The sequence below is a fragment of the Protomyctophum parallelum genome, assembly GCF_964188405.1.
Source record: "Protomyctophum parallelum genome assembly, chromosome: 11".
Lineage (NCBI taxonomy): Eukaryota > Metazoa > Chordata > Actinopteri > Myctophiformes > Myctophidae > Protomyctophum > Protomyctophum parallelum.
The window spans coordinates 35,995,621-36,023,326 of NC_139707.1; the positions used below are offsets into that span (position 1 = coordinate 35,995,621).

Below are 27,706 nucleotides of genomic sequence, written 5' to 3' on the forward strand. Positions count from 1 at the left end.
TACTGCATTATATAGACATTACGACAACTTCGAAAAGTAATGAATGCGTATTTTTGCTGTAGCCTACTGTACTCGATTTGCACTGACCTGTGGCGTGGTGGAGGAGGAGGCGGGTAAACTCCTTCCAACATTCAGAGAACTACATTTCCTAGGAAGCCTTGCGTCGTGCTCGAGGATCCATGGAAAACCGATTGCGCCTGCGTATCCAGACGTGGCAACGGAACGGCATCATGGCCTCTTTCAACCGCTGCGGGAGACGGATGAGGAGAGAGGCAAAAATGTATACGCTGGTGGTGTTGTTGGTGAGTACAGCGAATCATATGGTTTGTGTGGCGGTGTTGAGTGATAGATAACGCAGTTATTTAGAATAGATAGGTTGCTGGCCGCGTTCGGGAAACACCTCAAAACCTCCCGTCGCGTCTTGAATTCAAGCAGGAGGAGGTAAAGTTGACAGTACAGAGACCTCTCCTCTCGGCTGTTGTTCCATTGACGAGGCTGAACTTGGTGCTCGGATTTCGCCTCAAAACAAGTGGTCTGCTGTTTACCAGACTTGTATCGCTTTTATTCGAGGTAGATTGCATCTACTCAGCGGTAGAGTCTGCTACAGTAAATGGTTGCCTGTGTGTGTGTGCATAAAGAGAGACAGGGGGTTCCTCCCGAATGACTGAGGCATATACATACTAGTCTGTGTAGGTAACGCAGGGAACATGGGACGAGTGATCACACTTTTAGGCCCGTGGAGCAAGCATTGACTTATTGAATATGTTTGTTTTGTTTATATAACATCTCTAGCCTTGTGGTCTCATTCACAGTGTTGGGGAGTATTAAGCTACATGTAGCTGAGCTACGTAGCTGAGCTACATTTTGCTGTAGCTTGTGGTATTTTAGCTACATTCATATTTGTGTACCTCGTCAAGTAGCTCAGCTACCTTTTGGGTAATTTTTTGTAGCTTAGCTACTCAAGTTACAAGCTACAATTTTGGGCAATAACATGAAAGAAATATATTAATTTTGACCATTGGTTGCTGTGTTAATTCTTGTACTAGAACCCCCTTTGAAAAATCAAGGACTGTTCCTTTTTCTGATTGCTTTGAGGGCATATCAGCACTTGACAGCTGCCTCTAATTGGCCTCTGATTGGCCCTGGTATCACAGGGTGGGAGGGGTCTCCCAGGGGGGAGCAGGGGTCTCCCAGAGGGGAGCAGGGTGGGGGGGTCTCCCAGAGGGGAGCAGGGGGAGGGGTCTCCCAGAGGGGAGCAGGGGGAGGGGTCTCCCAGAGGGGAGCAGGGGGAGGAGGGGTCTCCCAGAGGGGAGCAGGGTGGGGGGGTCTCCCAGATGGGAGCAGGGGGAGGAGGGGTCTCCCAGAGGGGAGCAGGGTGGGGGGGTCTCCCAGAGGGGAGCAGGGGGAGGAGGGGTCTCCCCCAAGGGGAGCAGGGTGGGGGGGTCTCCCAGAGGGGAGCAGGGTGAGGAGGGGTCTCCCAGAGGGGAGCAGGGTGGGGGGGTCTCCCAGAGGGGAGCAGGGTGAGGAGGGGTCTCCCAGAGGGGAGCAGGGTGAGGAGGGGTCTCCCAGAGGGGAGCAGGGTGGGGGGTCTCCCAGAGGGGAGCAGGGGGAGGAGGGGTCTCCCAGAGGGGAGCAGGGTGGGGGGTCTCCCAGAGGGGAGCAGGGGGAGGAGGGGTCTCCCAGAGGGGAGCAGGGTGGGAGGGGTCTCCCAGAGGGGAGCAGGGTGGGGGGGTCTCCCAGAGGGGAGGAGGGGTCTCCCAGAGGGGAGGGGTCTCCCAGAGGGGAGCAGGGTGGGGGGGTCTCCCAGAGGGGAGCAGGGGGAGGAGGGGTCTCCCGCATGTACATTCTCAATTTAACGCTGAAAAATAAAAAGTAGCTGAGCTACTTTGAGCTACTTTTTCCATGTAGCTGTAGCTTTACAAGCTACATCTCTCCAGGGGTAGCTATGTAGCTTGATCAAGCTACTGCCATGGTGAGCTACTTGTAGCTTTACAAGCTACGCTTTCAAAGTAACTTGCCCAACACTGCTCATTCATGTATTATCCACCTGTTACAGATATGGATACCGGGCCGGTATGCTAAGCTACTAGTCTGCTGCCATGTCAAATTGTTGCATTAACTCATTTTGGTGCCCTTACCCAAAAGTTAAACCCGTTAAAAAGGATATTACAGTTGCAGGCTACATTATTTGAACTGTAGTCTACCCTACACACAGGGTGTGGGTGTGGCATTCATGATATATAAGTGCCCTTTGGAATTTGGTATGCTGTTATATCATATGACATGGAAGATTAAACACTGGTTTTGGCATGTGCACTGAATGAGAAACAACAGTTTACGCTATTGCATAGCCTCAGGGACATTATACACGTTCCACAGTGGCAAGGATTCCCTTACTAAAATCACATCTATAGTGCACCTTATCCTGCTCCATATCCTGTTTGCCTGCTTTTGCAAACAAGGGTTGGGTATTGATTGTGTGTGTGCACTGTGCACGTGTCGTGCGCACACTGTGCCAGGTATACGCGTTTTGTGAGTACACGTTGGCTTCTGTGGCTGACTGTGTGTACTTTGAGACTGTGACTGGAGAGTGGAGAACCGAACGGTCAGAGTGGGGTCGACCAGCAGCACCACCGTGGGGTATGGACTATGGAGGTGTTTCTGTTAGGGACAGAGTGATAAAGCATGACACTCATGACACTGGAAGGAGCTGTGCCGCTGGCTGGTCTGCCTGTCGGAGCAATTTCTCATCTCTTGCCCCAATTAGGATTGGGGACTCTGTTCTACTATTGTACACACTGATACAGTACATGTATGCATGCATCACACACGCATCCCACTGAGCAATAGCCGGCTATTAGACGTGCCTCTAAAAATGGGATAAACGTCTACAAATGAAAGTTTTTTAGACTTTCATTTGATTAGACGTCTAAAAAAACTTTCATTTTTAGACGTTTTTTATCCCATTTTTAGACGACCCTTTAGACAAATATTAGACCAAAAAATGCTCAGTGGGATGCATGCATGCATCACACCACACACACACACACACACACACACACACACACACACACACACACACACAGCAAAGTTCCATGAGTATGAACCTGGCTGTCCACTCCGTATCCCTCCTTCTCACCTCTGCTCTTCTTCGCTTAGTGTGCTTTCTTTCAGCATGCCAGTAGTAGTCAGTGGCTCAGTGGAGCGAGTGAGGATATCCTGCAGAGTCGTGCCACAGGGAGATATGCCTGTGGTGGGGCTGACCCGCTCCCATCAGATCCATCGGTGATGATGATAATGTAATGGGGAAACTGCAGTGTAGATTAACTCAACATATCTGTCTGTGCTGCCTGCGTGCTATTGAAGCCACGTGGCATCCTTAATAATCACCAAACACACGTGACACGTGACGTTAAGGTAGCTGGCAATTTGCAACTCTAGATATTTTTTATAATGGGATGAATCTAGAGTTGCAATACCCTCCATTGACTCCCCACTCATCCAATTTGGTTTGCGATCTGCTTGTCTTAAATGACGTTAAACTCACCAACATTGCAGCTGTAGTCCAAGCTTGAATTATCCTCTTTCAATCTGCCGAGCTTGTTTTTCATAAAAGTCCACCGTAGACATGTTGTGAGCTACTTTCTGTCAAGAAATTCTGTGCAGGTTATTATTTTTCTAAGTGCTGGAGTTTGCAACTCTAGATTCATCCCATTATAAAAAAATCTAGAGTTGCAAATTGCAGCTAACGTTAAGGCTACGTTCAGAATCTGGCACATGTCATGTGCACGTATCTCCCTTGTACAACGTTATAACTGTTGCAACAATAATAATCTAAGTACCAATTATAGCAAAAATTTAGGTGGTGGGTCAGTTCAGAATAAAATGACTAAAATAATTGGTAAATATGTTTAGCTCAAATGTATTAAACAAATAACAAATATCCACTTAAACTAAACTCGAATGTCCACAAGAAAGCAAATAGCAAAAGTCTATGCTGTGAGGTAAGGCTCCTCTTACCAGCCCACTCTTCCGCAAAGTCGGATCACAAACCGAAAGCTTTAATCCTGGCAATAATAATCCATTATAGTCGGGGTGCCACAGGCCCAAAAGCTCAAGGAATAGAGTTTAACCTGTGATGGCATGGCATGCTGTACTTTTTCTTTGTGTTTTTTTCTATTCATTTGGTCCTTAAGGTACACAGATTCACAGAATGAGAGGCCTGCTCTGCCGGAAACATCACAGAAGAAGAGTTATGGCTATTTTGGTATACTACGACCTATACAGCACCTTTTAAAACAAATTAGAATATTGTGAAAAAGTAATTTTTTCCCCCAAATATAACCAAATATATACTTTTACACAATATTCATTTGTGCTGACCTCATCACATTTGTGATGACGGCTATGGCAGTTATTTTGCTCCAGGAGTGTTTTTTGTGCAAAACTAATGCTTTGAATGGATTCAGAATCATGAAAACCCCCTAGTTTGACATGTCACACGCTACTTAAAGCATAATGAAAATTGGAAAATGTTGCCATAAATATGTAGTCTATGGTGTGGTATACAAAAATGGCTAGGCCCAGGCCGTGGCGTAACGGTCTGGGCACCGGACTGGTAATCCATTCGCAGTGTGCCGCGGGTTCGACTCCCGAGCCCGACACGGCCTTTACTGCATGTCATCCTCCCGTTTCCTGTCAGCCTACTGTCTGTCCCTTCAAAAAAAAAAAAAAAAAAAAAATGGCTATAACTTTTTTTGCGATGTTTCCGGTAGAGCAGGCCTCTCATTCTGTGGACCTTAATGACCAAATTAATAGAAAAAACACAAATAAAAAGTACGGCATGACATCACAGGTCCTCTCAAATGTTGGGTGACTGGCTCCCTGGCTACAATGGAAATGAAAGTCATCTTCATCCAGTGGTATTCCAATAAGATCCAACGGAAACAAGACATGGGAAGTAAGTAATCCTCCTGTGAGTGCCAATCACTCAATCAGCCTCGTCTGATATAGGTGAGTCTAGGGGTCGGCTTTCTCAATCACTACTAGACTAGACTCCGTAGCAATAATTTGCACCATAGATATTAAAAAAATAGATGCCTCATTGGCCGCTGCAGTTCGTTGGAGCGATGTGTGTTGAAGGAGGGGCAAAATAATTTACACTGGGAGAGGAAGTACGCCGGAAGTGTGGAAGGCACGTTACGTTACGCTGCCACTCAAGTGATCCGGGACTTACTCCTGGACTTACAGACCCGAACATGCGCTCTGTGACGCACGCGCATGCTTCTGAGGGGCTTCGCAAGGACTCTTGGGACAGTTTTGCCCTCCCTTGAGCACATACGCTCCAGAGCCTGGAAAGGCCGTCTCTACGTTTATATGTCTATGATTTGCACCACAGCCATATCATGAACATGAAAAATAACGTGATGGCGTCCTATAGCACATACATCAGCAGATTCATATCAAATTAGAAAGAACATCATCATTGAACCAAAATACGTGTAGAAACCATGTGACTGTCAGTGGGCACAGCGGTTATACAACGTATTGAACCAAGGGAAATCATTGTCAAGGTGAGGGCTTGAGAATCACTGGAGTGAATGATGCTGATGCATTCTGGGTCCCCTCAAACTGTAAACCTGGATGACATTTATTAAGCAGATTTGTCACAGCAGATGGAGGGTGAGGTCTAGTGGGCAGAAGCCGGCCACCCGCTGCTTGGTACGCGACATGCTTTTTCTTCCGTTTTGTTTTTTTACACCCACCTTTCAGAGAAGAAAGACGATAGGTGCATGGAACTCTAATGGATTCTTTTCCTTAGTGTATTATCGACCTCCCTGGCCTGAACTGCATAAAGTAATTGGAAAATGGAATGTACTGTACACAGTGCACAGTATATGGTCCTGGGAGATGAATTTGGAGTAGATTACAATTCCGAGAACGACTTGTGTTAAGGTCATACCTGTCATTTTATATATTTGCCCATTGACATTTAAGTGTTTTTTTCTCTATTTAGAAAGATCACTTCTGAAGTTCTGACCTATGAAGTTAGTACAACACTGTACACAACTGTGTGATGATCAAAACATTCAGGACGTGACAGTAACTTAATCGCGGTTTTGCCCACCCTGAGTTGTCAAAAGTTATGATGTGATATTTGAGGTTTAATGGCCCAGTGTTAAAATGTGGTTTGGACAGCAGCCTATTATTGCATGCAGACTGTACCGACTACTGATTTAAAACCATCCGTATTACAGCTAGTGCTACACTGTAGTAGAGACTACAAGCTGCTACCCAGGGGGCAAACCACCCTTTTTTTAGGAAACCTGCATTTGCCATGACCTCAAAGGTTGTCCACCAGAAATAGTATCTATGACCCCGTAGGATCACAACCTATATGGACAACCCGGTCAATTTCTTGCTGGAAGTCCAATATGGCCGCCGCAATATTGGCCCCTATTAGTTATAATGGGGGGTGAATAGGGCAAAATTTTAAACCAAAACCAAAATCCACGAAACTTCTCAGGTTGATCAATGATATAAATATGAACATATTTTGTATTGAAGGTTTCCATGAAATTCAATATGGCCGCCACAATATGGCCGCCACAATATTAGCACCCAGAAAATAGGTTTGGCTCTAACTTCTGAACCAGATGAGCTAGAAACGCAAAATCAGTGTCTATTTCATGTTTTCTGACCATGAGAGACTCAATGGAATACCTATTTTTATTATTGGGTGTGTCTGGACCCTTATTGTGCATATTTACAAGATGGTGGCTACCCGAAATAGTGCTTTACCATGATTTCTACCATGATTGTTGACTGTTTTGAATATCGTCACCTTATTAAACTAATTGCCTAAGTCATTTTTGGCCAAATTGCTTTTTTGGCCTAAATCACCACCTGGTGATGCTGGCCACCTCTGGTAAAATCACCTGAGCCCTAATGTAAAAGGCCTTCCTGTTACACCCTATTAAAACAATGGCCTATGTCAAGAGGGAGACTTAGGCCATATTATTTTGCCTAAGTCATAATAAAATGTGACTTAGGGCATTTTAACACACCTTTCAAAATGGGAGGGAATGGGAGTGAATGGGAGGTACTGTTACTATGGGACTGATAGAATGGGAGTGAATGGGACTGAATGGGAGTGAAAGGGAGGTACTGTTACTATGGGACTGATACTATGGGAGTGCATGGGAGGTACTGTTACTATGGGACTGATACTATGGGAGTGAATGGGAGTGAAAGGGAGGTACTGTTACTATGGGTAACAGTACCCGGCCAGGAGACAACCCACAGAGCCTAGTCCCTCCATGTGCCAGAAGTGTACCTCCCAGCCTTGGCAGAGTAGTTCTGGAGTAGTTCCAACAGATTGTGTGCCCCTGGTTTTTCCCTAGTGGGACTGATTGAGGGTAGCTACTGGTACGTAAGTCGGGACTTGATCACTCCCGGCTGGGTCGCCTAAGTGATGGGTATGATGTTGAGAGATCCGAAACACCGTTGACCTCATGATACATCACTGAGGATACGTCCCAGGTGCATCCATGCGATGTTTTTTAGTTATAGTTCTTCTATTTATATAGTGACTCATAGGAATAGACTACAGTATGTGACAACCAGGTATAGTCTGGTGACACCGGAGAGACGGGTGACAGCCGGAATGTAGACGGCACCCGGGTGAGCAGTATGGGTTAGCGCCCCAGCCTGTGTCCTCTGTGAGGATGAAGTCAAACAACCCTCAATGAGGCCTTTGGGAGGGCCATGCAAGCAGCAAGCGGAACCGCAGCACCATGACCCTGCGGAACCATTGCCCAATTCCCACCACTCCTGAATGAACTGTCTGGTGCTGGGACTCTGGTGCAACGCACAGGTCCTCGCTCTACTCCTGGTGAGAGCAGGAGTGGACCTGGTGAGACGTAGGAGGGGCCCGACCAGGAGACAACCCACAGAGCCTAATCCCTCCATGTGCCAGAAGTGTACCTCCCAGCCCTGGCAGAGCCGCTGGTTTTTCCCTAGTGGGACTGATTGAGGGTATAGCTACTGGGACGTAAGTCGGGACTTGATCAACCCCGGCTGGGTCGCCTGAGTGAGGGGTATGATGTTGAGAGACCCGAAACCCCGTTGACCTCAGGATACATCACTGAGGATACGTCACTCCCATTCACTCCCATTCAGAGTGAATGGGACTGAATGGGAGTGAGGGAGTGAATGGGAGGTACTGTTACTATGGGACTGTCCCTCCCATTCAATCCCATAGTATCAGTCCCATAGTAAAGTAATCTCTAAGATACATTGTTTTGGTCTCTGATTTTATCTGAAATCATTCCTACAACTCTACATAGGATCTGAGGGGAAATGACAATATGCAAGGTCAAAGATATATGTCCCTTTATGTGTCATAAATCTTAGCCAATGGATTAATATTGCTTGTGTTTGCTAAAACAGTCAACAATCATGGTAGAAATCATGGTAAAGCACTATTTCGGGTAGCCACCATCTTGTAAATATGCACAATAAGGGTCCAGACACACCCAATAATGAAAATAGGTATTCCATTGAGTCTCTCATGGTCAGAAAACATGAAATAGACACAGAGTTTGCGTTTCTAGCTCATCTGGTTCAGAAGTTAGAGCCAAACCTATTTTCTGGGTGCCAATATTGTGGCGGCCATATTGTGGCGGCCATATTGAAATTCATGGAAACTTTTAATACAAATAATGTTCATATTTATATCATTGATCAACCTGAGAAGTTTCGTGGATTTTGGTTTTGGTTTAAAATTTTGCCCTATTCACCCCCCATTATAACTAATAGGGGCCAATATTGCGGCGGCCATATTGGACTTCCAGCAAAAAATTGACCGGGTTGTCCATATAGGTTGTGATCCTACGGGGTCATAGATACTATTTCTGGTGGACAACCTTTGAGGTCATGGCAAATGCAGGTCAACCCCCTTTGCCCCCTGGGTATGCAGTACAAATAGTACACAGACGGAGGCAAAAAAGCTAAACTTTCTGCTCTGCATTCCCTACATCTTATTATAGTAGTAGGGCGGCTGTGGCTCAGGAGGTAGAGCAGGTCGTCCAATGATCCCTGGGTCGGTGGTTCGAATCCCGGCTCCTCCTCCTGTCCACATGTCGAAGTGTCCTTGGGCAAGACACTGAACCCTTCCATTGCCTCCAATTAGTTGGTCGAAGTGAGGACGCCGGTGTCGACTGTTCGCCGCTTCGTCAATGTTTGAATGAATGAACCATTGTAAAGCGTTTTGAGCACTTGGAAGAGCGCTATAAAAATGCAATGTATATTAAGTGTGCCATGTACAGGTACACATTTAGCTGTGGGTGTGTGCGCGTGTGTGTGTGTGTGTGTGTGTGTGCGCAGACTATGCACATGTCAGGTATTACTATGAGGGCAAGATGGTAGAAGCTGATAAATCGACCATGGACCATTGTTTTCCTGGACCCTATATACTCCATACCCGGGGAGTATAGTCAAAGTATTTGAGACTTAGTTGGTTATGTATGGGCAAGGCATGTGTTCAATGACACAGCCATTATAGAGTAACATTGTTAAAAAAAAAGAAGCTAATAAACAGCTTAATTTTAAAAAGATTGTTCTCGAGTCTCTGAACATGCAGGCAATGATCTAATGCCAGTGTGCAACTTCAGATCAATTGCTGATCCCACTGAGGAGAAAAGAGTAGACAGACAGATAGAGGTTAACTAAGTTTAAAGTTATTATAGGAGGATTATATCCATCTTGAATCTCAAAGTAGCCTGTCTAGTATCTACAAGGACACATCTGGTCTTGCTGTGTAGATCTTCTCCATCCTAAAATGCTGCTGTCCTCATAAGTGCAGTGATATCGTGTGTGGGCACTAGTCCATGCTCATATGAGTACATGTTTGTGTCTGTGCTGCTGTGGCAGTCACATCCCAGTCCCACCATGGCATGGCAAATCTGAACACCATTCCATGAGCATTACTTTATAGTTTATACTAGAATAACGTATAAGCTAGGCCTATCTTACTCCATTGCACAGTGTCATCATCCCCTGTCATCTGAATGCTGTGGTTGTAAAATTCCACGCTATTGCATACAGGCTTAAAGTGTGAGTAGCTCGTACTTCGGCTTTGTTTGAAGGCAGCCTCCTGTTTACAAGGTCAACAATATTGTGGATAGAGGCCTGGGCCGTGGCTCAGCGGTCCAGGCACCTTGGCTGGTAATCCAGTCTTGCAGTTTGCCTTTACTGCATGTCCCCCCCCCCCCCCCCCCCCATCTCTCTCCACATTTCCTGTCAGCCTACTGTCTGTCCCTCCATAAAAATTAAATACAGGCGAAAGCCACGATTCTTAAAAAAATTAATATATTGTGGATAGTGCCCGACCGGACCGCCGATATGGCCTCATTTGGCATATCGGGTCATATTGCATCAGTGAAATGTCTACTGATATCGGTTTTACATACCGATGTAACTCAGTCAGGTCTCCTGTCAATGGTGCTGGTAGTAGTGTCTGTGTCACTGCAAACTACTCTTTAAAAACATTTATATAAGTCTTGAATAGCAGCTGTCTGCACTACTGTCACTGTAGTACCTTTGCATAATCATAATCGGTTCTTTGCACAATCCACACAGAAACAGGTCATTTCATTATTTCCAGCTAAAAAATGCACTACATCGGTTACATATCGGTTATTGTCCCCTCTCTATAATCGGTAGCGGTCACAAAAGTCCATATCGGTCGGGCCCTACAACTGGATGTTGTCTCTGAATGGGGCTTGTCATTTTGTGACAGTTTGAGGAGTAAATTCAGCACAATCTTTTCTCTTACTATATCTATTTTTCAATGTCTGTCACCGAAGGCTCGCAATGCGATTCAGCATTCAAGCATTGCATAAAATCATAGCTGTCAGCCATGTCAGCTTGATGCTGGCAGTCAATGGCAATCCCAGCTGTCTGCTGTCTGGAGTACTATTCATGCCAGCAGCCATAGTATGCACTCAGAAAAAGGCCCCTTTCCCCCCTGCAATCATTTTATCACTGCTTAATGGGAAAAAATTTAATCAAGTGCATTCCTGCATACTTCTTTCGAAGGAAGCACTATTAGCCACCATTTGGAGACATACTCTATATACACTCTATATTTTGTTCAAGGGTTACCGGCGCAATAAATGTCTGCTTGAGAGTGTGGAGAGATTTGCTTGGAATCCTGTTCAAGATGGGTGTAATTTTAATCATTCCAAAGGGGGTTCCGTGGCGTTTGGATTTCCTGACTCACTTGAATAGATAAATAAATAAAGCGGTCTGTCTGCCCCACTGTGTCCTTCTCTCCTCATCTTCCTCCTCCTCCTTCCCCCTTTCCTCTTCGCTCCCAGGCCCATGGCCTGCGTAAGCAGAGAAGTGTCACCCCTGTCGACCTAGATGTGGTCCTTTTTAATTAGCCTCCTCCACACACACACACACACACACACATGCGTGCACACTGTCATCGCTGCATGGGCCTTCTTGGATCACATACTGACTGAGGCATCTTAAGTCATATCATTGGTTAGGCCTAACAAAAAAAAACTTTGGTTTCCGGTTGCCGACCGACTCTATTAAATATGCGCGACTCATATTATTTTATTGGCATTTGGTGAAAAAAAAAAAAAAAAAAAAAAAGAAGCTCAGAATGCGACCGAGTAAGACCCAAAAGGTCTTTATTAAAATTAAAATTATCTTTGATGAGACCATTGGGACGCGCGAAGTCAAAATAAAGTTTTCTTTCGTCTAAAATATCACGTGCGCAAATGTTTTGGAATGCGTCATCGCGAGGAGACGCACAACCCAACACAACACAACAGTGACAACATACAGCATGGACCTGTGCACGGTGTCTGTGACTGTCCACTGCCCGTGCAAAGCACCGCCACAGATCATACGATTGAGTACAAAAACATTTGAAGACATAATTAAGGAGGTGAAACCGTGCCGGTGTCGGTTTAAGTCCGCAGAAGGGAGACACGACCGAGCGGATAAATGGACTATCATCTCAGCCGACATACTCTCGCCCCCCACCCTGGAGCCTCTAGGCGCCCAGGCTGGGTGCGTGCTGGGCATGTTTGACTTTCGGTATCTAGCCCTGAGATGCGAGGAGGATCTGCCCCGTCAGAACGTTAGCTAACGTTAGCTTAGCCCCATATATAGACAAAAACATAGCTAACGTTAGCCCCATATGTGCCCTCTCCCTACGCTCATTCTGTAGCTCCGAGCTACAGAATGAGCGTAGGGAGAGGGCACATATGGGGCTAACGTTAGCTATGTTTTTGTCTTTTAATAACTAGCACTATGTTATAGCTAGCTATGTTGATGCCAGCAACACGTTCTAACTTTTTTAACTAAATAAAATAGGGGGCTTGCAAATGTAGTATTAGACCTGCCATGATTCCACAGTTCAAATGAACTGAGTTGCAGGCAGGAGGAGGCGCAACTGTGCATTTCATTACTGTCAGAGCCTTCTAGTTACTGTAAGACAGTACAATTTACAATTTAGGCATTTATCAGACGCTCTTAATCCAGAGCGATTTACATTAAGCAAGAACAAAAAGCATGGGAATACATCACATAAAAATAATTTATCATGAAACATGCGTATTAAGTATTCAACCAGTGTGTGGACATTCTATTCAAAGTTTTCAAATGTTTAGCTGTAGGCATGTAGTGTTATGTGTACTTGAACCATTCATTATTTAAAAGATGGTATTTCAGGCAAATATTGAAGTTATTAAAAAAGAAGCCTATCCATCATTGCCGTAGGAAGAAAAAAGTTTTAAAAAATCCTTTCTACCCATCCTTCCCACGAAAAAATAAAAAAATAAAATAAAATAAATTCCTTGCTACCCATCTTTCCCACGAAAAATAAAATAAAAAAATAAAATAAAATAAATTCCCTACCTACTCAGCCCAAAAATGACAGCCAATCGGAAACCAAAGTTTTTTTTTTTTAGGCCTTATCTTGTCATCACCTCAGCCTCATCTCTACAGACAGTTGGAAGCATTGGACCCCACACACGCGCGCGCACAAACACACACACACACTATTTCCTCACCACAGATATTTTACTCGCCTTAAAGGACCACTTCACCCAATCATCCCGGCCGTTTTACTCGTATGGATATGAAGAATCAACTGACTGAGAGAAAACGCTATAAATGTTACTGCTGCTGAATTAGTAAAATCTTCGCTAGAAACGGACCGTATTATACAGTATACTGTATGAGTGAACGATACTGAGACACCTCCCTGACGACAATGCAGAGACGGTTTGTTTTATTTTTGGACCACAATGCTGATAGTAGACGATATTAAGATCACCCCATGTTATTCTATGTAATTACTTCCGTGAACCTGGGGAATCGAGGGGATGAGTGAGTGACGTCAGGACTTTGGCGCTCTATTATAAGACATTATGAGCACGATTTCTGTCTACTCTCACTGTACAGTAGGTGTCTCAGAGGAGGGTTGTGTGTAGGGCTGTCACGATTACAAATTTAAGTTGACGATTAATTGTCACCCAAAAAATTGGCGATTAATGATTCAATTGTTTTGTTTTTTTGATTGAACATTGGAATGTTACAAGTTGTATTTCTGTTTGCCTTTTAGGCTTCTTAATCGCAAATTGCACAGGGCAGATTTGAATATTTTTTTCCAAAAATGAACAAGATAGTGTAAATAGCTTGTAGGATCTGCTATTTTTCAACATGGAAGATAGCCTGATGAAGGCCGCATAGGCCGAAACGTTGCCCTGAATAAAAGTTGGTCACTGCATTTGAAGACAGTGTGCGGGTGTTTGTTCCTTTTTCATTTTTGGGCACCGTACCCTCTCCTACGCACCTGTAGGTGTGCAAAAGCCGTGCTTTTTATTAACATGGAAATTGGAAAATGACTTGGAAAATGACTATTATGCAACAATAATTGTCATTGTTAGTCGATTGTAATGGGCCTAGTTGTGGGATATGAGCTTGTAGATCTGCTATTTTTGAAAAATAGTGAATGTGCCTGTGGTGCAATCCCTGCTTCTGGCGGTTCCCTGGAACTACATATTTTCAGATGGCGGTCGGCGGCCAATTACATATACATATTTGTGGGGGTCCTTGACATGAAAATGTTTGAGAACCACTGACATACAAACATAGGGTTTCTCAGAAAACTGTCAGGACTCTAAACGGGTTAAATGTATGCCAGAACAATGGCTTCTCTAATGACTTCTTTCAGTGTGCTGCAGTGCTAACTGCTAACCTTGCAGTACTGTAAGTGAAAGTCGGTAGTTTCTATTAGCTTCGGATGCCCATTGATAATGTCATTGGAAGGCAGGTTTCTCAGCCGTCCACAGACGATTAGATGAGTAGACGGAAATGGTGCCATCTTGTAATGAATGAGCACACTAGTCTCTAGCTCTAGAGACCAGAGACTTACTTTATTTAGAGGCAACAGATTGCAACGTTTCGACCTACAAGTTCTTCATCAGGCAAATATAATATCGGCATATGTTTATTTGCCTGATCTTTCTCTTTCTGCCTTTCTCTTCCTTGTGTTTTGCCTTGATGCCTTGAGGGGCGGCGGTGGCTCAGGGGTAGAGTGGCCGGATGGTTGGTAACTGCAAGGTTGCCAGTTCGAATCCGGGCTCCCCCACTGCCCAGAGTTAGTGTGGAATTGTCCTTGAGCATAAGACTCTCAACCCCTAATTGCCCCCTAACTGTGTGTGTGTGTGTGTGTGTGTGTGTGTGTGTGTGTGTGTGTGTGTGTGTGTGTGTGTGTGTGTGTGTGTGTGTGTGTGTGTGTGTGTGTGTGTGTGTGTGTGTGTGTGTGTGTGTGTGTGTGTGTGTGTGTGTGTGTGTGTGTGTGTGTGTGTGTGTGTGTGTGTGTGTGTGTGTGTGAACCCATCTATGTAAAACGCCTTGAATAAAGGCCTATTTAAATGCACCATTTACCATGTATGCCTGACTTCCAACACCTGGCCTAAATATAGACATTGAGATGTGCACACAATCTTCTCTGTGAACTGTTCCGTTAACAAATTAACACATGGTCCTCGATTCTTTCTATAGGCCCGGGGATTCTCAACGTTTTTGGCTGGGGACCCCTGGAAAGAAATGCTTTGGCCATGTCTCGCGAGTCGCGACCCCCGCCCCCTCCCCAATACTAATTGACCTCTACAATAACCTTAATAATAGAGAAAATAGTAAAATCATAAATTAATACTGAAACCTGAGTCGCGACTCGGTACCCATGGTAAGAGAACCCCTGCTCTGGTCTACTTTTATCACAAGCACATCACTGCTCAATGTGATGTCCTTTTTAGTTCTTCGTGGCCCTTCTGTGTTCTCCAAAGTTAATTTAGACATTTATGTTATGTTGTTGGTGGTGGGGGGTCCGGGGGGAGGGGGGGGGGGGGGGGGGAAGTTTGCATTAGGGCAGCTTCCAGTGGGGAATTGGAAAGTTGAAAATGAGGCTGACGGGTGCTTGTTTCCATGCCAGGTGACATCACTCATCATCCAGGTTTCCGCTGAGCGAGCACACAACGTCGTCTGCGTCTAATTTAGTTCTCTGTAGGGGGACGAGGCTTGAAGGAGGGACTTTTTAACACATTCTGGACGGGACATTCTCTTGGTGTTTTAACTTTAAGCATTATTGTTATACTTTAGAAAAAATAACAGATTTACAAGCTCGTAGCGCGGCACTCGGTGCCGCGCTATGAGCTTGTAGATCAGCTATTTTAGAAAAATCATGAAAATGTGGCGCAAATCTTTGAATCTATATTCTTTCAGAATGTTTTGAACTCGACTCTTTGCTTCTGAGGGGTTCCTTCTGGAATAACATATTTTCAGAAGGGGGTCGGCGGCCAATTTCATGTAATTTTTTTGGGGTCCTTGACATGACATTGATCATCACTGATAGAAACATACTGTAGGTATTTCAGAAAACTGTCAGGGTTTAGAAGACATTTTTTTAAATTTCGACGTCGGGCCTAAATGGGTTAATGAGTTCTGATGGGGAAGGGAAGGGAAACTTTGAACGGCCTTCTTTTGGTCTCTCAATCTGCTTATATTGGAACTTAACCCATTTTGACCTGAGATCAGATTCTAAAAATGTCTTCTACATCCTGACAGTTTTCTGAAAAAGCTATGTTTCTATGTCAGTCGTTCTTCGATTTTTCAAAAATAGCAGACCTACAAGCTCGTAGCGCGCCACTCGGTGACGCGCTATGAGCTTGTAGATCTGTTATTTTTCAATAGCTGTGTGCGTTAGCGGTGTGTTGCTAATTAACGACTAATAGACAAACGGTGGATTCATACAAGGCGGTAATTACACACACCTGTTTGTGGGTGGTGGAGGAGCTGCCATCTTTTCCTCTGGTTTGAAATCCCCACTCCCAAAATAATACTACTAAAATATTAATATTGAATCAACTGTTGCACCTCTAATAGGGCTACTGTCTCTCTCAACGTCAGGGTCTGAGGACCACCAGGGGTCTACGTGGACCCGTCCCTTACCGGTCTATAACTCGGAGTTTGTACAAATGGAACAGGGTCCATTTGGTTCCATTTGTATTTTGTACATTCTGAGTTAAATTAACTTACGGTAACTGAGTTGCAATTTTCCCAGTATAAATTGGGGTACCGTATCACTGCTACCAGAGATAAAATGGGGGTCTGTGGTCTAATGCATATTCAACTGGGTGTCCTTGAAATGAAAAAAGTTGAAAACCAATAGGCCGGTCACAATTATTACATAAACGTCTAATTCCAATTATTAGAGATAATCACAATTATTTTGTCATAATCGTCATAATAGCTTCCATGTTGGAAAAAAATGTCATACACAAAAAAACAGAAATAGCTGATCTACAACCTTACAACGTGCCACTTCATGCACTGTAGTAATAATAAATAATAATAATAAACACTATAATTTAGCTATTGAAAAATAGCAGATCTACAAACTCATAGCGCACCACCGAGTGCCGCGCTACGAGCTCGTGAAAATGTGGCGCAAATCTTTGAATAAATATTCTTGCAGACGTTTTTAACTCAAATCTTTGCTTCTGGGCGGTCCCTGGAACAACATATCTTCAGATGGGGGTCGGCGGCCAATTACATATATTTTTGGGGGTCCTTGATGTTGTAGTATACAACATGATATGATCTGAGTGCCTATGCTGTGTACTTGTACGTGAATATACAAATGTACTAGATATGTATTGTGTACTGCCTGAACTGTAACATACTTTATAGTTAGCCACTGGAGACATCTCAGAGAGCAAGGTCAACTTGCTGCTAGCCGATTGTTATTGTTATGTCTCAGTGCCACGACATGAGGATCCAAAGCTATATGATTCTGTATGTGTATAATAAATTGTGAACCCTTGGCGAGATACTGTCTGGCGAGATGGAGTGTCCCGTTATTATTGTTCTCCCGGGCCCGTCGATCGCCGCCGTACCACAGGAATAATTCAGCTGGATTATCACACACCACTACACACACACACACTACTGGTCTGCCAGAACCGGACGAGGGTCCAGTACCTAGAGATTACAACACTTGACATGAAACTGTTTGAGAACCACTGACATAGAAAACATGGGTTTTTCAGAAAACTGTCAGGATTTGTAGAATCTGGTCAAAATGGGTTAAATTTGTAATGGTGACAGCCCTAACTGAAGCACTGAACTCTCGTCTCTCTCTCTCTCTCTCTCTCTCTCTCTCTCTCTCTCTCTCTGTGTGTGTTTGAGCAGATGTGGCTGTCGTCGGCACTGGGAGCGGTCAAAGTGTCTCCTCTCATAGAGAAGGTCAGCGACCACAAGGACTTCAAGAAGCTGCTCAGGACCAGGACCAATGTTCTGGTGCTCTACACCAAGACAGGTGAGATGACAAGATACTGGAGAAGCTTCTTCTCCACTTCTCCACCCGTTATTCTCCAGTCAAGCCTTGGCCATCGCCTTGTTAAGATTTCCTTTCTCTTTTCCTTCCCCTTCTTTATATATATACCGGTATGTATATATATATATTTTTAATCCATTTAGACCTGCGGACGATTCTACAAAATGTCTTCTAAATCCTGACACTTTTCTGAAAAACCTATGTTTCTATATCAGTCGTTCTCAAATATTTTCATTTCAAGGACCCCTATCTGAAAATAAGTTGTTCTAGGGAGTAGCAAGCAAATATTTGAGTTCAAAACGTTCACTCTGAAAGAATATATATGTTCAATGATTTGAGCCACATCTTCACGATTTTTCAAAAATAGCAGACCTACAAGCTCATAGCGCGGCACTCGGTGCCGCTCTATGAGCTTGAAGATCTGCTATTTTTCAATAGCTTAAAAGGGCTTCCCGTTCTGAACGGGTTAAGCCGTCTCTGGGGCTTATTTTCATCTCGGGTCACCAGTAGGACTTATAATTGTTTCTCAACCATGAGCTCTATTTTGGTTTTTTCAACTTGTGTATACGACTTTTCCTCTAAATGAGGTTCTACCATGCAACTAAAAACAAAATACCTTCGTCTCCCCCGCCCAGTATAGCCCTATAGATTATGGCTTACGGTAACTGTGCGTGAATACCACAATAACTGTTTTCTCTTGAGTTGTACTGCGGCCGTGTGTATATATTATCTCTAACCATGATCACGTACTGTACTGTTACTGTACTGTTACTGCTGGGAAGAGCAGTTAAGAAGCTGCTAGTAGCCCCTGTGTCACATTTCAAATCCACCGTGTGCACTTCTTTTCTTTACCGAATTAATTTGCATACTCTTACTTGGATCTAAGAAATGAAGAGAATCAGGCCCCACGGTGCATGTCAACTCCAGTCGTAAACCAGCGTTCCCTCATGGCCATTAGTGGAATCACCCCCCTTTGAATTTAATTCCATTTTCATTTGCATATCTCATGCTCAGAGGAGACAACTGTACTCAGCAGGCTCGTAGTGGGAGGACCGAGAGGCATGGTGGTGTATAGCTTTACTTTCCCCTTCCTTCCTTTCCTTCCATCAATAAACAAACCCTGCTGCCCAGCCCCCCCTCAATAAGCTGGAAAAGGGCCGGCAGCAACAAGATTTATTTGTTTCATAATTCATGGCCCATTTCAGCCCCAGCGTTAGGTCATTGGATAAGGCTTCCACGTATCGAGCACAATCTGTGATTGATTGTTGGGCTGCGCGGCGTCGTGTAGCGTTCGCTCCTCCAACAGAGGCCAGAGGTCCGTCCCCCCTCCTCCGTCCCCCTCTCTCTCCTTCACTCACGTACGTTTCCCCTTGCACGCTTTAATTTCCTGCTGTCCGACCTCTTATATGACCCCCCTTCGACTCTCAAGTTGGTACACCCTTTCCCTCCGACTGTAAAGCGTTTAATCAGTTTTACTCCACCTTTCATTTCTATTGCCGGCATATCCTGGGTCTGACTCTGACCTGTCTGTCTGTCAGTCAGTCAGTCTGTCAGTTATTTACCTGTTGGATTTAGCTCCGGTTATTGTCCCTCAAATACCCCCCAATCAACCCAATCCCAAAATGTTCTCCAGAGCATCCCGAAGTAGTACACATGATCTGATATCCAAACAGTGCCAGATGTTTTTATGACCTGCTGGGTGTGAGGCAGGAACCCAAATCTAAATATTGCTCTAACCTTTTGGGGCACACAATATCGGGAAAGAAATCATTGCTCTCTATGAATTGCCTATAATTAATGAGATTGAGAGTCGGGGGTGTGGGTGGGCCTGGGGGGGCATATCAAAGTGCTGCATTGCGTTGGCTGAAGGACTACATTACACCATATTGTCTGCCTCGCAGGAATCCACTTTGTTTTGCCATTTCTCAACACTTTTTCAGTAATATATTGCACTGTATTGTTCTAGCTGGTACCGTTTATTGTTGTGAGGAGGACCTCGGCTCTCACAGGCAGATAAGGTATATTGTGCAACCGTGTGATAATTTGCTCTCTGAACCGGAGAGGAACAAATAAACTTAAATAAAAAATTAAATAAACGGAACTAAACTAATGTGCCGAGTCGACTGTGTCCGATGGAAGTGTCTAGTATTGTGCGTCACTGACTGTACACAAAAAGTTATACCTGACTCCGCAATCATTTCATCTTCGTATCACCACCCACAAACTCCCCACCCCTCCAGCGCTGTGCATTGTGAGACGTTGAAAGCAGATTGTAACCCTAGCCCCCCCCCCCCCCCCCCCCCCCTCTACGAACTCACCCAGTAACGGGAAATAGAAGAGGAGGTACCGCCATTCGCCCCCCAAGATCTAACACCAACGATGTCCTAACCTTCTCTGTCACCAGGTCTTTTATATATAGCGAGCTATTGAACGCCATTGTAACGCGACTCCTCGTCCCTTTCTCTAAACCCGTTTGATGTGACATTCAGTGTTCTCTGGGATGGGCTATACTGAATGGTTTGGGTTTTTCTTTTTTTTGGTATGGGAGACTGATGACAGCATGTTCTCTTCCCTGTCTGCTAGCTTCGTCCGGGGACACCCAGCTAAAGCTGCTGTCAGACGTGGCTCAGGCAGTGAAGGGACAAGGGACCATCGCATGGGTGAACTGTGGGTAAGTACCAAGGCAGAATGCTTAAATCAAAAGGGGTATAAAACTCCAGAAAATCCTTTAAATGTTACTCCTTCCCTCCCCGTCATTGCCCGACAAGAGTTGCTGTCGTCGAAGGATCAACTCTCCAATCGTGCCATGGGTTTTGTGTCGAGGGTTATAATATCAAGAGTAATTCTGCTAACGCAATTTATAAGCCGTTTAACCCATTCTAGATGGGAACCCCTTTTGGTGTTTTTAAAGCATTATGTAATACTTTAGCTATTGAAAAATAGCAGATCTGCAAGCTTGTAGATCTGCTATTTTCTTTGAAAAATCGTAAAAAAAGACATTACTCTATAAGCCAAAACTAGTGGGTCAAACTGAACAACCAATATGTCAATTTGAAGCTACGATTCCCTGCTTTCATATGACATGAAAAAATGAAAATTCAAAAAGAACATCGATTGGCAGTCCCTCAGTCACATTTAGTCACACGTTCTTTCACAGCGAACGTTTTTAACTCAAATCTTTGCTTCTGAGGGGTGCCTGCCTGGAACAACATATATTCAGATGGGGGGTCGGCGGCCAAATACAGATCATTCTGGGGGTCTTTGGCATGAAATAGTTTGAGTACCACTTGACATAGAAACAAGTTTTTTTTCCAGAAAACTGTCGGGTCTAAATGGGTTAAACGACCTTTTGTACGAGTGCGGTTTTGACAGGCACCCACGCATTTATGGGACGCTATTGAAACCCTGCCTCTGCTGTGTCACATCTCGCCAATCATTCGTTAAGTGTTCCCGTTGGCTGCGCTTTCAATCAGTGTCAGGGCAGTATCCTCATGTCACCATGAAGATTCTCATTAGCTGTTCTGTTGAGTCTCTATATCATCTGATTGGCTTCGGCAGTGCGTATATCGGGTGTGGTGTCGTGTGGGGTAGGGAGGTCTCTATACCTTGTTTCTTTTTCTTGTCTGTCTCTGCGCGCTCCGTTCGCTTGGAATGCGTGCGTTTGTGTTTTATGACAAGACACTGTGTCGTAAAGCATCAGTGAGCCGCATGCTGTTGTCTCTCTACTCCAGTCTTACAAATCTGTCTCCTAGAAGCCAGTACAATGGAGCTGTCAGATCTGGAGTGTTTACATTGTGCAAGGGAGTCAACTCCCCCGTCCCCAGAGGAATTGTTTTCCCAAAACAACAAACTATCTATTTTGCTCTCCGGTTGATGCGACTTCTGTTTGTCGTTTCTTTTTCATGTTGCCTGTCTTTCATCTGGTTTCAGTTTTCTTGGGGCGGTGCACATGTCTACCGATACACTGCCATCCATCCCTACGTTTTAACCCATTTTGGACGGGAACCCCTTTTGGCATCATGTTATACTTTAGCTATTGAAAAATAGCAGACCTACAAGCTCATAGCGCGTCACCGAGGGCCGCGCTATGAGCTTGTAGGTCTGCTATTTTTTTAATATCGTGAAAATGTGCGTCAAATCTTTGAATATAATATATATATATTATTACAGAGAGAACATCTTAACTCAAATATTTGCTTCTGGGGGTAGGTCCCTGGAACAACATATTTTCACATGGGGGTCGGCGGCTAATTACATATAGTTTCTGGGGTCCTTGACATTAAATATTGAGCACCACTGATACAGAAACATGAGGTATTTCAGGAAACTGTGAAGAGAAGAGACACACAGGGTTGCTCCAGTTGGTGTTTTCCTTTTATTTAGAACACCATAAATAAGACACAACGTTTCGGCCGTGAACGGTGATAATACTTAGTATGTGACACCTCCCTTTTATCCAAGTCGTCACATCACGTGACCGATGCTGACCGGGTAGGTGATCCACAGACACCAATAATTTCAGGAAACTCGACGTCCGGTCTAAAAGGGTTAAATGTAGGTGTCGTTGGTGTTAGTGCTGCTGGTGTGGAGGAGAGTCATCCGAGGCTATGAACGAACGGTATATACTCCGCTCCAGCCGATCCTCGCGGGAGTGCAAGAGAGAGCGAGAGCCAGGTTCAACCACGGCAGGACAAGGTGGTGGTCCCGTGCCAGCCCCTCCGCGGTGGCGAGGTGCTTTGTGGTTTACTGGCGTGCTCTCCTTTTCTCTGCCCACCTTCTCTATCACATGGCCAGGCTCCAGAAGCAAGAAGCCCCCCGGGCTGAGAGCTTGCGGTGGATGGAGAGAGAGATGGAGAGGGAGAGAGAGAGAGAGAGAGAGGCATGAATCACAGCGTGAGAATGGCGGTTTCTGCCAGGGAAAAAAGGGCCAGCCATTGGGGCCAGGATGGCACACTTTGAGCAGATGACAGGGACCTGAGTTTAGGCCAACTTGTGGGAACCACCGGGGAGAATGGGTGAGGTCATACAGGAAGAGAGATGACAGACATGTTACTGGCCGAGCAGGCGACACTAATTCCTCTGGAAACATGTTTATGGTTGCCGCACAGCACTTAAAGAAATGTCAAGAGCTCGGCGAGGGAAGAGTTGAACTTGCAACCTTTATATTTAGGCACATTAGTAATTCTAGGGGTGTTAACAATTAATCGAAAATTGATGAATCGCCGTTTAGAAATTCTTCAATTAAACTTAGCATTGGGCGGTTTTCTGTGAATGTAATGCCGTCTGTGCGCGCACGCGCGGCTGAGGAACACACATTGCCTGGCCCTGTGTCTGAAATTGTCACATGAATATTTGATTAAGGAATATAACATGCCATTTGTAATCTTTCTGTTTATCCGCAACATTTTTATGTTGGACATTATTGAGGGAAATTCAGATTCTCCAATAAATAAAAAAAGAATCCGCTTATAAACTAACCGGTTAATCAATCGATAAGGTTGTCAATGAACGAATTAATCGACAATTTGAAGCCCTAATGGTAACAATGAAGCCCTAATAGTAACAGGTGTGACCCCGTGTTGTTTTATTGCACCACGCCAAACATAGGCGTTGTATTTTACGGGAACCCTGGACTTCAAAGTGCTCATCCGGTAGCATGGTGACTCTCCCTCACTGCGCTATAAATCCGCTACTAATCCCTGAGAAAAGCCACTCAATTGAATCTTTATCCAAATTGTTGGCAACAACCTTTTTTCTCTCTCGACGTGACATCACTGGCGTGTTGTTGGCTCGCTGAGCGAGAGACGGGAGCTGCTTTCTATCAAATCCTATCCTTCCTCAGCCTGTCCGGAACGTTGTGCCTGTCTTCAATCAGCACTCGGGGTGGGTGAAACAATAGTTTTCTTTGGCCCTGAGCTGGCCGGCCAGCGGACGAGGGTTCAGCTGATGAAAGCTGTGGAGGACCTACAAGCCCTTGTTTTTAATTCCCTTTTTACTCCTCGTCTCCTCACCCGTTTGTTTCAAATCGTTTGATTCCTGTCGCTCCCTCTGCAATAACCCATTCAACACGGGAACCCCCTTTTGGTGTTTTTCAAGCATTATGTTATACTTTAGCTATTGAAAGATCTTGTAGATCTGCAATTTCTTTTTAAATCGTGAAAATGTGTCTCAAATCTTTGAATATATATATTATTTCAGAGCGAATGTTTTGAACTCAAATCTTTGCTTCTGAGGAGGTCCCTGGAACAACATATTTTCAGATGGGGGTCGGTGGCCCAAAAACATCTAATCCAGGGGCTCCTCCTTGACATGAAATAGTTTGAAAACCACTGACATATAAACATAAAGGTTTTTCAGAAAACAAGTCAAGATTTAGAAGACACATTTTGTACAATCAGTTCTCAGGTCTAAATGGGATAACCTGGGGAAAAACCAGACTAATCTGCTAAAGCGACGAACAAAATGGCCCTCAGTGATATTGTCTGGCCATACCAGGCTGTCTCTCTGCTATCCCTCAGCAGGCCATAGACCCCCCCCTGTGCACGGCAAAGTGCTGGTGACTCACCCTATGACGTTCTCCCCTGCTAACTGGAATGCATTAGCACCCCTCTGTGTTGGGAAGTAGCGTTGTGTTTTCACCGTGAGCAGGCCTGCGATCAGCCATGAATCTCCATTTCTGTTTTCCCAAGCTTCTGGACAGGCTGAAAAGTGTGTGCGTGTGTGTGTGAGAGAGGGAGAGAGAGGGAGAGAGAGTGTAACTACTGCCGGCTCAGAGAACGGACCTGACCTTTAAGATCCTTTGGTGCTAGTAGACGGATTCTTCTTTTGTTTTTCACTTCTGTTATTATGAGTGTTCTTCTTCAGTACTGTAGTACCACCTGGTATGGATGTTTGTCTGTAGCCTTAAAGTCACAAATGCTGCAACAACTAAACATTTGTTCAAAGATTGTTGGACAACCACTTCAGAGGCTCTATATACATCCACGTATGATAACAGCATCCTACGGTTAGCAAGGCATAACACCTCTAATACTAGCCATGTTTTGTATGGAGAGTATAGGTTGCTGCCTTTAAGGAGATATGGTGTTCCAGCATACAATAAGGTCAGACTGAAGTGGTCTTTTGTCCATCAATCAACTCTGAGGCTTAATCAGGATTTTGGCCAGGACTAGACTGAGCTGTGGACATTGCTCTCTGCCCTTATTTCTTCTATGTATGTAACTGTATTTTATTTAAATTATTTGTCCTGTGGTATATGTCAAATGTGTATATGTGTTGCATATGCATACAAGGCCGCTGGGTTGCAAAACGAATTTCAGTGCAAACTGACAATAAAGTACTATATCATATCATATCCTTTATTTCTGACAGGAGAGTGTAGAGAGACGGTAAACCAAAGGCAGAGAAAGAGACAGGATTAGGGACCGGACATCTCAAGGTGCAAAATAAATGGTGCACCAACTGGCTGATCTACGACCGAGTGGAATAGTAAGACACTTTAGCCGTGACTCCCATTGTAACAATGGAATGTGATGTGGAAGTGCTCATTCTATCTCAATGGGATAGTTCCAATGTTTGCATCTGCGTTGCGGCGAGATCAAAGCGTGTCGCCACTCTCTTACTATTCCACTCGGATCTACCATTGGACTTTTTTTAATTTGAATTTTTTCATGTCCTATGAAAGCAGGGAATCATAGCTTCAAATTGGTATATTGGTTGTTCAGTTTGACACACCAGTTCTGGAGATATGGCTTATAGAGTAATGTCTTGCAGCGAGTTGAGAAAACAAGCTTGAAAGGTTCACTTCTGTGGTCTCTAACCCAGCTCACCTAGCTACACGTTTAAGCATTTATTTCATGTTTATATATGTATATATATATATATATATATGTCGATTTAAGCTCTGACACTTATTTCAGACATGCTCTACTATGTGAAGAGTCTGTGCTCATTTTGGGGAAAATCTGGATTTTGCACGATGGCAGGCTCTCAGTCAAATCTGGTCACATTTGGGCAAGTGGCTATGACCGAATTTAGGCCAAGGAGGGTTTTTTTTGTGTAGATTTTGGCAAAACACATTTCTGTTTCATACACATTTTATCCATACATCACACAATTCGGTATACCCACTATCTCCATAGTCATGTGATCAACACGGATCTGCACCATTTCCCATATTCCATCCTGATTGGCTAAGATTGGCTTCCAATGCTTGCATGATTGGTCGGTTTCGAACAAAATGCCACACATCACACACGGTGTGCAATTTCCATGAAATTATACACGTACATTTCCACTAGGTCGTGGATGACATGCCACTTAATTGTTTTCCAAATCAGCCTCATGGTGCTATAACAGGACAATTCCTGTTTTTGTATGTTTTTTGTGGCTTTCGCCTTTTTATTAAAAAAAAAATTATGGAGGGACAGACCGTAGGCTGACAGGAAATGGGGAGAGAGATGGGGGGGGGGGGAAGACATGAGGTAAAGGCCGTCGGGATCGAGAGTCAAACCCGCGGCACTGACTGGATTACCAGCCAAGGTGCCTGGACCACTGAGCCACGGCCCAGGCCAGCCAATTCCTGTTTTTACCTATAACTGCATTGCTCTGTGTACATCTTTAGTTTGTGCAGTACATCAACATACCTGAATAATTGATATCGCAATACAATGAATGAAAGTGAGTATAGGTACCGTTCATCCACAACAAATAGAGTTGAATATAAGTAAGTCTCTGTCACAGTTCTGTACTGTACATAACAGGTGAGTTTGCGTCTCAAAGATCAGACCAGGTGCAGGACTTATAGTGTATGTCCATACTCTACTCGGGCCCCTTTGTCACCCGTGACAGCGTGTCGAGGTGTCGGAGGTATAGCAAACAGGTTTTTTTTTTCTCATTTTCATATCAGCTGACTGCCTCTCATCTCCCAGATAGGAAGTGTCGGGGTCACATCTGCTCCCCGAGTACACCCTACTGGTGCCATCTGCCTCCGTGAGTCAGCACAATATGGGAGCATCGGGCACAAGGAAAGGAGGGCATTAGCTACCTGGAACGCTGTCTGTCTCTGTCACTATACTATATGGAGACACACGTTCACTGTACTCTAGCCCAGTGTCTCTCAACCTAAAAATCTCGGGGCACACCTAGATATATGGTGTGTGTATATACTGTATATATACCGGTGTATGTATGTATATATATATATATGAACCCAATATACTTTTAAAAACACACATGACAGCACTCGTCAAATAACTTTAAAGAGAAAGAAAAGGACAGAGACAGTGCCTCAGTTTCACCAATTTATTTTTGAAAACTCATACAAAATGTAGCACACACATGTTCAATTTGTCAATGCAAAGTAATACTTCTAAATAAAAAAAGGAGTTGTAAAAACAAGAACAAAAATCTTTTGCCACAATACAATGGTCTTAAACTTGAGCACTTTTGTACAAAGAAAATCGTAAAAAGTAATTGATAAAAAGAAAAGTGTATGACAGCACTCTCGATGTCTGCAGACATTTCTTCAATGCGTCGCCCAATTGTGCTATCTGAGAGCGGCACATTTGCTAATTCCTTTGCAGCATCTGGTGGCACCAAGCCCACACCTCCCGCGAGTTTGAATGATCTGGCTATTACTGTTTCTGCCAATGTATGTGGCATTTTTAACTGTGCCAACATCTCTGCGATTTGGTAGCTTAATTCTTTTTCAGAAGTCTTAGTAGTACTGCGTATCAAGAGACTTGCCTGCTTCGTTGTGTCTTTCTCCTTTTTTTCTTT

General features: G+C 44.4%; 1 protein-coding gene across 1 annotated transcript in view; it reads left to right on the forward strand.

Annotated features, from left to right (window-relative positions):
* The first annotated feature begins 216 nt into the window (after positions 1-216).
* Positions 217-27,706, forward strand: part of pdia5 (protein disulfide isomerase family A, member 5) — an 81,937-nt gene continuing 54,447 nt past the window's right edge. Inside the window, exons 1-3 of the mRNA XM_083776086.1 lie at positions 217-302; positions 17,782-17,908; positions 20,510-20,597. Coding sequence (XP_083632212.1) covers positions 231-302; positions 17,782-17,908; positions 20,510-20,597 — 287 coding nt within the window. The 5' untranslated portion in view covers positions 217-230. The remainder of the gene's footprint in view (positions 303-17,781; positions 17,909-20,509; positions 20,598-27,706) is intronic.